Source organism: Vidua chalybeata, chromosome 9 (assembly GCF_026979565.1).
Source record: "Vidua chalybeata isolate OUT-0048 chromosome 9, bVidCha1 merged haplotype, whole genome shotgun sequence".
NCBI classification, from domain to species: Eukaryota; Metazoa; Chordata; class Aves; order Passeriformes; family Viduidae; genus Vidua; species Vidua chalybeata.
The window spans coordinates 21,860,608-21,874,219 of NC_071538.1; the positions used below are offsets into that span (position 1 = coordinate 21,860,608).

General features: G+C 42.0%; 1 protein-coding gene across 1 annotated transcript in view; it reads right to left on the reverse strand.

The window, feature by feature from the left end:
- ARHGAP29 (Rho GTPase activating protein 29) overlaps positions 1–6,670 on the reverse strand; it is a 50,010-nt gene extending 43,340 nt beyond the window's left edge. Inside the window, exons 1-2 of the mRNA XM_053950901.1 lie at positions 6,597–6,670; positions 3,538–3,883 (exon numbers count right to left, since the gene is read on the reverse strand). Coding sequence (XP_053806876.1) covers positions 3,538–3,799 — 262 coding nt within the window. The 5' untranslated portion in view covers positions 3,800–3,883; positions 6,597–6,670. The remainder of the gene's footprint in view (positions 1–3,537; positions 3,884–6,596) is intronic.
- Between the last annotated feature and the right edge of the window lie 6,942 nt (positions 6,671–13,612).

Genomic DNA, 13,612 nt, shown 5'->3' on the forward strand with positions numbered 1-13,612 from the left:
AAAGATTAAATACTTAATTTCAGTACATAATTTGAAGATATTTTACTGTGTCCTAAATATTCAATTGAGTGGCCTTTTTAAATCTGAGAAAATGTATCTCATCTGAGCAAAGACCACACAGTAACATCATTTACTTGAAGCAACAGTAAAATTTATTATATGCAGTAAAAGCCTGGACTGTAGTCACCAACCTCATACATAAATACCTATTAAATAGATTCTCAACTTTGCATATCAATGCAGTAAGCAGTGGTTTTTTTGAACTGGTTGAGTCTCTAGTACAAGTTTGTAAGAGTTATGTCCTGCATGTTTGGGACAAGACCTAATCTCTTCAAGTTACAGGATTTACCTTAAATATACCTCACACACTTCAAAATCTTTCTTATTTTCAATACTGTGGTCAGGTTTTTAAGTCCTCAGCAGGTCTCCGTGGGAAGCAAACAACTTCTCAGTTCCTAAAACTGCTTTTACCACAGGAAGTTGCTTCTTTTAGCTTGAGTGCCACTACTCTGAAAATCACAGATTGGCTCCAGCCTTTCGACTGTACTTCCCTGGGTGTCCTACCTCTGCAAAGAGGGGTGTAAGCTAAGGCAACAACAAGGTTCTCACACTCTCAGCCAATAGCTCCACTGTTGGAACTCAAAGCACAGAAAACTCACCAGCTTTCAAGCCATTATGCCTTAACAGTTTGTACTTGGGATGTACATTAGAATGGAAAGAAGTAAACCTGGGGCACATCAGGAAACAATGCCACCCATAAAACTGAACAGTCACATGCACAGCACTAAGAATAGCACACATTATAGGAAATTAACTGAGTTTTCTGGGTATTAATTCAACGTACACTCTCAGGTATGGCTTTCCAGGCAGGAATTGCTAGGGAATTGTTTTCATTTTCTTCCTATCAGAAAAGAAGACTGACTTATTTTGAGACTTCTCAATAAATTTAAATTATCTCTAACTACATAAAGTATAAATGGTACAACTGAAGACAACCTTCCAGTTCAAACACGAAAACACAGTGACAACAACTGTCCTTACTAGTACTAGCCACACGACAATCTTGCTCATCTGGAAGTTCAGCTGAAGACTGGACCAAGGGACTGATGCACTACCTGCATCAGTTGCACTAACCACCACTACAGTTTCAGCCAGACATCAAGCAGAATTAAATACAGAATTTGTGAAACAGCACTGGATTCATTGACCTAGGGTCAAAAAATGCCCAGAGCTCTCCTTTAATGAAGACAATGTAAAGTATCTTGATCTTCCAGTGACTCCCAGACTGGATCACTAATAACAGAATGTTACATGCAGTGAGTGCAAGGCCAAAAGGACAGCAAGAACTGAAGCGTGTGGAACATATGGTACTTCACTCAACACAAGAGAAAACTGCAGCTCCCTCATGCCCAAACAGCTATCAAACTTTTAAACTCTACAGTTACATTCAGAGTGTTTTGTTTGCTGGTTTGGGGTGCTGTGGTTGGTTGGTTGTTGGTTTAGGTTTCCCTTTGCTGACAGGTATCAAAAATTTATTCAGCATTATGACAATGAGACTACTGTAAGAAATGAAATCATGTTAGCATAAGGAATGCAAGAGAAGAAATCTACAGAACATTTAATTTACCTAATACTCCCCTCAAGAGATTCCAACTTACTCTTCATGCGACAAATCAACTTGCATTGGTACCATAACAAAACACAGCTCAAGTCTGTAATCCCAAGGCATTTATGCTCTACTTGTTATAACCCCAAATCTTAGATTTGTCATCCAAGATTCATCAGATGAATGTTAAGTGAACTACAGGTGAGTAACTGCTGGGCTCTTCTATGATAGCTTAGGTAGCACAAACAGGGAACAAGCACCAGTCAGTAGGAACGACACTGAAGGCACCCCCCCTTGGCAATCAGCTGCCAACCACTGCAGGACCCCAGCAGCAGAATGGGCACAACTGGGAGCCACATGCTCCTGAAGCTGCTGTGCATCAGGAGTTTAGACAAATCTGCCAGAGAGCCAACACAACAACTCATAGTTGATGCAGAAGCTGAGGGAACAGTGGGTAGAAGCTGAAAGACCTACAGCAGTCTCTAGGCATGTTTACCAAGCAAATATAAACACTCACTGATGCAACTCTTCCAAAAAGGAAGAAATTAATTTCCCATCCCTGCAACTGATTCCATCTTCAAATAACTGATGTAACTAATTTCAGGATGGTGGTAAGCTGCAAGCATTACAAACCAGAATTTTATATGCAAGAAGTCTGTTCAACCACCATGGTAAGTTTTTGTTAGTTTTTGGACAGGCAATTGTGAATGTTTCCAAACATTAGAAAATGCAAACCAAACAATACAGCTTCTAGGAGGCTGTCTCCAGCCAGCAGTAAGCATGGCCAGCATTACAGAGCTCACTATATTATGGGGACAAAGGTCAAAAAGAAGACTCCCAACTATGGAAAATAAACATCTTTCCATTATAAATTATACATCCTTCAAATGGACAACACAGTTTCACAATTAATTCCACACTGTATTATAAATTATGATGACAACTCCTGTTTTCCATGTTAATTTTCTTGGCTCTTTTGAGCTCAAAATTTTAAACTGACAAGTAGTTAACTACTGCTGCATGGCAATGGGAACACTTCAGTGTTTTGACAGTCCTTTCCTACAGGATGCCCATTTCATTCTCAGCAGGCACCAGACACCCAACCGCACAAATAACTCTGCTCATCCTGTGTGCTCAGCAAAAACTATGAGGACATAAAAGTGATCACTAGTGTCAAATTATTGTTCTGTTAAGAATGGTTCACACACATTTTAGCAGCAGTATTTCAGCTGTGTGCACACTCACTTGAATACAGAGGTGACTGCAAATGTTCAGCACTCAGGACATCTTATACAAAACTGCTCTGGCTGTCAGTTCAGTTGTTAATCTCACAAAATTCAGATAAAAGCTTTCCTGCTGATGACCAAAACTGGACTACTGGTATTGCCCCAAAAGGAACAGGAACACAGTAATGCACACCTCCTGCAGGCAATAAAATTTGCAGTTTCCACCTGCTGGCAGAAGACAGTAAATACTTCTCTTGCAAAGGAAGACAGTGTAGTTATATTTTACCCTAAAACTCAAACTACTAGTGTGGAAGACTTTCAAAAACAAAATCAGCCTAGAAAACTGAAATATAACTAAAATAGTAATCGAATTGTTTGGAATTACAAAAACCATTTTAACCATTCAAGTGGTTAAAAAACTAATCAGTCGATGGTCTCACAAATTTAAGCATCACCCTAGACAGCCTGCTAAGAGCTTATTTTCCCTTGTTATGATTATGAAACAGATTGCAGTGTTCTGGTGAGGAAATGCAGAACCCAAACAAAAAACCATCACTTCCTGTAATCACCATGCTGGGGGTGGGGAGGGAAGAGGAAGGTAAAGGGCAGGGGGAAACAACCACAGCAAACACTAGTTAAAACACACAAGTGGAGTTGTTAATTAAGAGTTTCAGAAAATCTAAGAATTAAGAACAACTGACACACCTTCTGAAAGAAAGGCTTCCTTCAAATATAGTAGCACATCTGCAAATTTTCTGACATCATTCACCAGTTGCATGATATATTCTGGATCCACAACAGGATTATCATAGCAGTCAGAGTTGGAGCTAATGCTGCTCAGAGAGCTGCTCTTGGTGCTGCGCCCCATTCCCCAGTTTGCTGAAGTCGAGCTGGTGAAGAAGTTGGAGGTAGACAGGCGGGCTAATCCCAAACCACGCTTGTTACTTCCGCCGTTCTGCCGCAACATCCCAGCAGCCGCTGCGCTTGGAGAGCTCCCGCAGTCAACGCTCACTGTCACTTGATGTCCATTGGACAAGCCAAAGGTGAAACCCTTAAAAACCGGGGAGGGAGAAGGAGGGGGAAGAGAAGGAAAAATGCTGATTAGTATAGAAATATATGTGAAGCAACACTTTTGTACCGACAAGATCCAAAGCTTCTTTCAAGACGATACTGCTTTACATAAACATACTGAGTATTAAAAAGGCTTTGACTATTTGAAGTTATTTAAATTTGTACAGAAGATAGATTGTTGCATTAAAAAAAAAAAATCAGTGGCATGCCAAAATTATTTCAAAAGCTAATCATGATGCATGCTTATTTCATGAGAAGTTTCTTCCATGAATATTTAGAAATTGCATTCTCTACATTTCCCAAGACCTATTCTTTACCATGAAATGTTATTTCAACTGGATACAATCACAAACCCACTTGATGTGATACAGACTATGATCTGTATCCCCTCTTGCATGAACCAACAAGCTGTATTCAGCATCCTGTCTCTTAAGATAATACACAGCCTTGATCTAATAGGATAAATTTTCTTTGTGCGGTGTGCCATGCAAGAAACCATGGCCTATCACAGTTTGTCTCAGAAAGGAAAATATCCTCAAAGAAGTTATGTGGGCTTTTCTGCCTGTTATCTATTAATATGAAAGGCAATCAAAAGAAAGACATAGAAAAATGAAGAAAATTAAATATTTTAGTATCAAAGATCATCTGCAAGTGTCAGTGCAGTTATCTTGAAGGACATTGCTCTGCTCTGAAAGTTCCACCATAAAAATGCACAAATTTGGGGGAGTATAAACTAAGAAACTACCTGCATTCCTTTCCTTTAGGGAAAAAAAAAAACAAAAACAAACCAACGGGAAAGCTACTGAATATTTTTCCATGTCAGGTTTAGCGATTCATTTCAAAGCAAACTGCAGGTGGCAGAGTCAGGTACACTTCCAGCAGCTCCCACAACGCCTGCTGTTGTTCTCTCAACACCAGGCGAAATTCACAGTGTTTACACTATAGCGTAAACACCACAGGGGAAAAAAAACCCAAAAGTCAAATTGGAACACAACAGCTAAAAAGTTAATGTGGGTTGCAGACACATCTGCAGCAAATCTTCAAATTCAATTACTTTACCTGAAAATAAAAGTTATTATAAACTAAAAAATACAGGTTGAAACGGGTTCTCCTGCATATGTTTATATTTGGTTAGACCAACTGAAGTAGTAGCACCTTTACCACTTTGAACACACCCACTATGAATTTCAATAGGCATTACTCTAATACACTTCAATTATTTTTCCATTATTTCTGCTTTATTTCTGTTTGCAGTTTAAAAATATCAGAGGAAACATGGTCAAAGCAGTTGTTTTTGTAATTAATGTGCAAGCCTTCCAGGGAGTGTGTGCGGGGGGTGGGGGGGGGGGAGAGGGGAAAAAAGATTCAGAATTTAACACAAATTAACTGCTCTAATTTCTGTTTACTGCTTAAAGTCAGTATTTATAAGAACACTCATCACACTGTACAAATAATGCAGATAATTAAGCAATTCCAAACACCTCAAGTAGATTGAAGTGAGGTTTACATTAAACATAGTGTTTAAGCAAGTTTCTTCTGTTCCCACATATAATTCTCATGGCTACAAAGCCACTTTACAATTCTGCCTTGCAATTAGAGGCAAAATATAACCTTCTCTCCTCTTAACAAGTGTGATATCTATTTATATCGTGAAAGATTTTCATATTATTTAAAAGACATGCCTCTTTTAAGTCTGGCCAGCTTCAGAGTCAACTTTTTAAGCTGCATGATGTGTTAGACCTGTTCCAATGGCAAGTCCATGCTTCTAAAGCTGTGTTATTTTAGAAACGTTGCCTTTTTTTGTACAAGCAGTACAATAATGCCACCACTCTGAAAATGGTAAAAGTGATGACAAACTGTTTCTAAGGGGGAAAAACTTGTGCTTAGAATTTTTTTTTTCAGCAGCTTAGCACAAGAGGCACCTTTTCCTCGTAAATATCAGCCCTTATGTCTGTTGCTCCAGTGTTACAAGGCAGATGGGGAACGTTTCCCTCCCAGAACACATGCCTTTCATTACTGAGAAGTGTTTCATATTTCTTCAGGAGACTCTGGCTTTGAAAGAGAAAAGCATCCACCAGCTTTGTTATAAACGCCTCCAGACTCCTCTGGCTCACAGCGAGCCATTGCCCGTCCCGACGGAAAAAAGATGAAAAACTAAAGCGCCAGATATTTCAAAAATTTGCTCTCCCAGCACAATCTCCCCGGTAGGGAGGGGAGAAAAAAAAAAAAAAAAAAAAAAACACCAAGAAAGAAAGGAAAGAAGGGGCCACGTCGCAGGCGGGCCGAGGGCAGGGCCGCTCCCGGTGCCCCGGGCGGGGGTCGGCGCTCCGCCCTGCCCCCGCCGCGCACTCCCGGCGCCCCGCGGCCGCCCCGGCCCGCACGGCCCCGCGGCGGGCACTGCCGCGGCCGCAGCAGGCTCCGGGCAGGGGCCGCCGGAGGTGCGGGGCACGGCGGAGGTGGGCGCGCTGGGAAGCGCCCGGTGCCGCTTCGGGGAACCGCCGGGCGGGGCGGTGAGGGTCGCCGGGGCCAGATTCGCACCGGGAGGGGCCGCCGGGCCCCTCCAGCCGCCCCCGTCCCCCCGGCGGCTCACCGGCGCCCTGCCCCACGCTCGCCCACGGCTCCTCCCGGCGGCGACAGGCGACGCCCCCCCTCCTCCCGCCGCAGCGTTCCCACAGCCCGCGGCCGGCGCTTACCGGAGAGCGGCGGCCGAGCGCAGGCAGCAGCCGGGCCGCCGCGGGCCCCACGCGCGGCCGCCCCGCTGCCCATGGAGCGCCCTCCCCTCTACGAGCCCCGCTCGCCGCCGCCGCCCCCGGGGTCGCCGCCGCCCCCGGCCCCGCCCGCGCTCCGCCATTGGCCGGGTGCCTCGGGGGCGGGGCTCCCGCCGGACACGCCCCCGGGGCCCCGCGAGCGCCGGTGCGCGGGAGCTGCGCGGGGCCGGCGCTCGGAGCGCGGCAGGTGCGGCGCGCGCAGCGAACGGCGGGAGCGGGAACGGGAACGGGAACCGGAGCCGGAGCCGGAGCCGCCCGCAGCGGGAACCGCCGCCACTCAGCGCGGGGAGAGGAGCCGCACAGCTGCCACTGCCGTGCGCACAACGAGCTTCAAAAGGGAGGAGAAGTCCAAATTCAGGCTACGTGGTGTTTAGCAAACAGGCTCTGCTTTTAAGTGATTTGGCCAACAAGAAGCACAAACACCGTGGCAAAGCGCAGAAAAAAATTTCTCATGCTGAACCTCCCACGCTTTGTATTCCTGGATCCAGTTTATCATTAATTGTACAGCTTCCAGTATTGTTGTGAGTGAGTAACGTGTGCGTGCACACACACACGCTTTCTACAATACTCAACTCACTTTTATTCCAGGATGAGCTCTGTTGGCTACTTATTGAAAATGAAAACAGTAACAAAATTACTATATAACCTCAGACTATATCCCCAGCATGGGTGTGGATTCACCTACCCAGACAGCCCAAATTTTGGCATAATTTATCTTCTGAATTTAGTTGCATGTGCAGATATATGCACTTTTTCTGGTTAAGATGAAAGAGAAGCTGGAAAAGCAGAAATTTGCATCATCGTACAGAAACCCAGATAGATCCCAGCAACACCACGACCTTTAGACCTGAGTACAAACTTGTTACATCACCCCACAGTGATTGATGGCAACAGTAGTTTTTCCATCTTGTAGAGGCAGGACTACAAACCCACACTTTATTTCTCGTTATTAAAAGGCCTTCTAAATTCAGCAATCTTAGATCCAACGCCCAGTGATCCAAGGTCTGGAATGGGACTTACTTTCAATAACGTATCAAAGCCCTCAGCACCTAATTCCTAGCCCAGATCCTTAACCCTAGCAGTTTCAGGCTTTACATCTTCAATTTCCACATCCTGACTCCAGCCTCCTTCCCCAGCCACTCCCATGCAGGATTTTTGTTAGAGCACCGATCTTCTCCTGCGTTCATCCTTCCTCTCCATATCTGCCATCATTTATTCTACTGGAAGAATTTTATTAAATTTCTTTCAGAATTCATAAAGCCTGAAACTAAACAACTAAACTAAAACAATTTGTGACATTTCTTATCTCTAGTGTCAATGTTAAGCACTGTTCAAATACATTTCTTCACCTTGAAAAATTCTAAATAACATGTGATGTAAATTTAGAAATCCAGTGTTATAAATTCTTCAAGTCTTCTAAGCATGGGAAAAAAAAAAGTAAAAAAGAAAACAATACTCTAACCTTCAAAAGGATTTTGATCATTCAGGTAATTGATACTGCAAGTGTCAAAATCAGGCCAGAGTAAACAATTGTAAACTAATTTAATGTGAAAACAAGGAAGTATGGTAGGGAATGTGGGCTAAATAGTACAATCAACAATCAGAGCATCAGAAAAAGAAAGGTTTATTGTGAGAAAAGTCATTGAAACCATTAGATAAGTGTTCAAAAACAATAAAAAAGATAAACAACAAATTCCACCTATACTTATCAATAGATAGAATACAAAGCAGTGGATACTATTTGGTGAGCCAAACCTTTGTTCAAAAGAAAAGCCTATAGCTCCAGTGGAGTCTCTCTTCCTTACAGACACTCTTTTTGAAAATAGAAGTGACTTTATCTTGCCATAACTACACAATTCCCAAGCACATTTCAGAAAATGCTAGAAAGAATAAACTCAGCTGTTCCAAGTACATATATACTCTAGTGAAGCAGACATACACTTCGTTATGCTCCAACCCCTCCATAGTCTTGTCTCTCTCATGCCAGCTCCCACATAAGCTAACCTGGGTGCATACAAGAGTTCAGTAAATTTATTGGTGAATTGTTTATTTGCCAAAAAAAAAAAAAATCTGTTCTAGGTGTGAAATTGAAAATGGCAAAGAAATAGAAATACTACGATTATATATTTTTATGCTTTTATGCGTTTGAAATATTTTTTTCAGCTACTTTTGATTTAAAACATAAAAGTGTCCTACATTGTGGGAGGCCTAGCTTCAAACATCTTTTGAAAAAAGGGTTTGAGCCCACATGCCGCATTAGGGGAATGTTAAGTGAAGTTTTGGGTTTTCCTCAAAGTAAAACAACAAACAATTGTCCTTTTGCATTTTCATTGTTCAGAGCTTTTTTTCCCTCCCCATTTTCAGTTTGGCTGCCAAATTGAACATAGACTGTCTGCACTCCCCCGAATCAACTCTAGCACAAAACAGCTGCAACCATCTCTCAGACTGTACAGGGTTGATTGCCTCCTAAACTGCCTTGGAAAATATTACATGAAAGAGAAATGGGAATAATAGATCTACCTTCAAGAAAATATGTCTTGCATAAAAGGCCAGGTGTGCATCACAACTTTTGCTGCAGCAGATAAACTGGAAATAGGATTAAGGGTCTCACAGCTGCTGTGTTTTTCACCCTTTACTAGTCCACAGGGCAAATGCCCCTCTTTAGCCAAGTATAGTCTACAGCATCACTAATGCTGGCTTCAGGGCAGTAACAGAAGTGGAACAGATGAAAGGTTGCTTGAAGTAATTTTTTTTTTGCACTTTATCCAACTGTCCCAGTTTACTGGGAACGAGTTATTAGGCAAATTATTAGGCAAATAGTGAAGACTGGGGCAATAAGAGGCCAGTGTCTCAACAATGTAGTCCCCAAGAAGAGACACAAAAATTGAATTTGTTTTCATTAAAAATGCTAAATTTTCATGAGAGCAGCCAGTGAAATATCCAGCTCTGTAAGAGCCACATCTATGATTCTTTTAACATGTTTTTTTTTTGTGGTTTTTTTTTTTTTTTTCCTGATAGAGCATGTGCACACAATGAAGTAAAAGCTATAGCCTATCTCTGTTACAGTTAAAAAAGACAAACCAACAAAAACCCCAAACTACAAGTCCTGGTTTCTTCCTTATTTTACTCATACAGAAGTCTCTTTGAAATCCACAGAAATACCTGCCTGATGAAAGCTGCTCTACATTGCAGACTCCAATCACTGTTTAGAGAAGAAACATTTCTAGATAGCAGCTTTAATGTAACTAGAACTAGGAAAGTAACTTCTGTTAAGAAATCAGTTTCAAAATACTGCCACTATTCTATCTATGTGCAGAAGTGCTAGATTTTCTAGACTAGTTGGAAGACATAAATTATGAGCAGATAGGTTACTGCAATCAAAAAGCATTCAGTATAGAGCTGGATATTTGTTACTATTATTACTTGCCACATCTGCAAGGGAAGCAACAGCAAGAAACTCTGGCCCCACGCTAAGCATCAGTATAAATAATTTTTAACTAATTACTTAGAGAGGTGACTTGGTAGAAGTTTCTACCTTCTGCTTGCATTCCAACAAGCAGCATTCTGCTCTCAAGAAGTATTTCCATAAACCATTTTTTTTCAAGAATTTATATACAGGCTCCTGCAAAAGGCCAAAACAATCTGTATATCAGAAAACCATTCAAGACTCAGCTTCTGTTTAAGGAAATAATTACATTATTAGTAAAATAACATGTAATGACATTTTTAGTAAAATAAAACCTGTCCACTGCTATATTTTAAGTGAACTCTTATTGAAGAACAGCTAGAACTGAAACCTGAAAATTATTTGTTTAAAGTCTTAGAAAATTTTAAAAATTGTTCCCCTGGCCCTACTTCATCTACTGATGGTTTATAAAATAATTTATTTTTTTTTCTCATAAGATCTTTTTGGTTGTAATAAATACCACCCACCTACCTGAGAACCCATCAAGATAAAAGATTCATGCACACTTCCTAGAACACCCTCAATTTCAGTCAGTGCAGCAGATGCCCTTAGGGGAGCTATGTGGGTGAAACTACAGCAGCCACTATGGACTGGTATGAACCTGCAGAGCCAACTGATAGAGAACAGGAGCACCCCATCTCCTGCAGATGTGCCACTCACACAGGGATCAGCCACCTCTCTCTTCTCAGTACTAGTCTTCAAGGCAGACCACAAAGATGAGCAGGGGAAATGAAATTCATAGCTTTAGCATGTACTAAATTATAACATTTTAATTTAATGGTTTATTGTAATTCACCCCCAAGATAATCCCTCCATGCTTTTTAAGGTGATGAATGAGGTCTCTTTCTATGGGAGATAATCATTCAATCACCTCTGCCCTTGCTAATAGCCCTCCTCTCCACTAATCTCTCCTCTATTTCACAATTATTATCTGGTTTTTCTCTCAGATGATCTAGCTGTTTTTTAGCTTAATGTAGAGCAGTTATTATCAGACCTGATGCCCCAAACTGTTGACTTTTTTTTTGTTTTCAGTTACATCAACTGACCTAATTTAAAACTCATTAAAACCAGGGTCTTCCCTCTTTTATATGGCATCCTGCCCTGCTCTAGATGAGCTACATAACATCCTAAACTGTTTCTCAAAAATTATGCAAAGCCGGAAGCACAATGAGAGAAATGCAACTGGACACAGAACAACTCCATTTGCTAATCCTGCAGGGAAAAGGATTGCCACTGGCATATACAGCACCCTATTTCCAAATCTTTAACAAGCAGTTTCTTAAGAAACTTCCACCTTAACTAGCAATTGCCAAGAACAGTGGGTGGTGAGGAATGAAAGGAAAGACTGCACGAAGGGAACAACTTCCAGAACGTTCGCAGCTTGCCAAACACACTCTTAACCAACAGTAATTACGGCACCGCGACCTGCTGCTGTGGGAGCCAGGAGGCCTGAAGCTACCACCCTGGCTCAGTTAGCCCCACCTGCCCTACCAGTACCAGCAGGATTTAAGGCAGAGAAAGCCCAACAATTAAGGGTTAGCAGGGAAACAGCCTGTTTCTACAGGGAACAGGAGGTTTGGCTGGGAACTCCTTGTAGGTGGTATCTTGCCAAGGGCTGTCAGCCGGGCGGCTCCTGGTCTGATGTGCTCTGGGCAGCAGGGCTGCAGCTGCCAGCTGGGAGAGGCGGTAAGCAAAGCTCTCGGTGCTGGATTTGCCTCGCAGGAGAAGGGGCTTGTGGCGCAGCTTCTGTCGGCTTTGTGATTCGAATTAAGGGCTGGAAGTCGATTACAGGATACAGTGTTACCCAGTTTCTGGAAGCCCTCAGGACAACAGGACTGCAGGGTGCTGAAGGGACTCCTGCTGTTGCTGGGTTTCTGTGTCACTGCTCTGGAGCATACAAAGCCCTTCTGCAAGAGCTGGCTGTCGCTGCTCTCAGCTTCAAAGATTCATTTGTATGTTCTTGACAGTATTTAGTACTTAAGAATTTGATAAATCAGGTTTTAAAAAATGGTGTGGCTAGAAACTTTTCCTTTCCCCAAATTTGACTAATTATTAACACAACAGTAAGTCAATTCAAATGTAGGAAATAAACCCCTTAATCTTGAGTAGTTTCAGAACTATTTTTAGTGTACATACCATTTTTCCTCTAACAATAGTTCTCTGCCAGGGAGAACAGTGTATTTCAGGTAGGGAGAGCACGTAAGGTCCTCAAGTAGCAATCAAATGTACTACATGTGATTAAGTGGTTTCTACTTCCAGATCTATGCTTTTGCCTCTTCCTTCCTTCTCCTGCCTCTGATGTTGTGTGATGATTGTTTAAATCCAGCCCTGACAAAATGATCTAGGTTAAAAGAACCCCTATGGTTAAAGGTCTTGCAGTTCACACAGATCATTCTGCCAAGAGAGCGAGTACAGCCTGCCTCGAAGGTGGCAAACCCAAGTGTACTAGTTTGTGATGGGGTAGGGAGCTGTAACCTCACAACCTGCTTAAGGGGAAGCTGGAATGGTTTTTCTCATTGTGGCTCAGGGTTTTCTGTGCTAGTCTTACGGACTGTACTTGGCTTCCATATGCAGTTTTGTTGCCAGAGATCATATTTTTATGTTGGAGCCTAGACAAATAGAAGAGAGATTCAGCTAAAGATCAGCACTGCTGATACCTTGGCTGTTATGCAGCTTGTTCAGGAAGAAACAGTTTCAGATTCAGTTTTTATGACAATATGTATGTTTGAGATACAATGATGAATGTTTGCTGTGAACAAGTGAACAGTGTTTAATGAGTGTAGTTAAAGCATAAAGCTGACCAATATTGGCTGGTAAGGACAACTGAGCTAATCATGGCAAAATTGAGCTGTTGTGCCTGTGTGTTGTTACAAGTTTATCTGAGTTGCAGCTAGAGCTGAGTGCTTGGATACAGTGAGGGAAAGGTGACGAGCTGCATTCTCCTGTGCATTACTAATGGGCACTATTGGTACTTCAGGACTAAAAAGGACTGGGAAATAAAGGTTATTCTCGTCGCCACAGAGCAAGATATACTTTACCCTTTACTAAAGCTCATAATGAAGCTCTATGCTAAAGTAGAACTATGTGATTACTCTTCTTTCTAACTACAAAAGAAGAATCTGACCATAATATTAACAAGGCTAGGAAAACATAATCCAGCTATAATGGCTGGATCTCAAGCTTTACTGAATTTCCTATGCTGGTCACATTACCTGAGGAAGTATTTTTTGTACAAGGAGCTCATTCAGTAGCTTTCATCCTGGACATTGTAACCAGAATATCTCGGTCAGGTTCTTTCTAACATCTTCTTACCAAATTAAGTATTACAGTCTGCTTTGTGATACAGTAGTTTTAATCACCTGTATTAAGGGAGGTCTTTAAAATGACATTACACTTTATTGAACACTGGTGTGCATATAGATGCTATAGGGTATAATATTGTTCAATGAAGTTGCTAAAGTGATTATAATGTGTT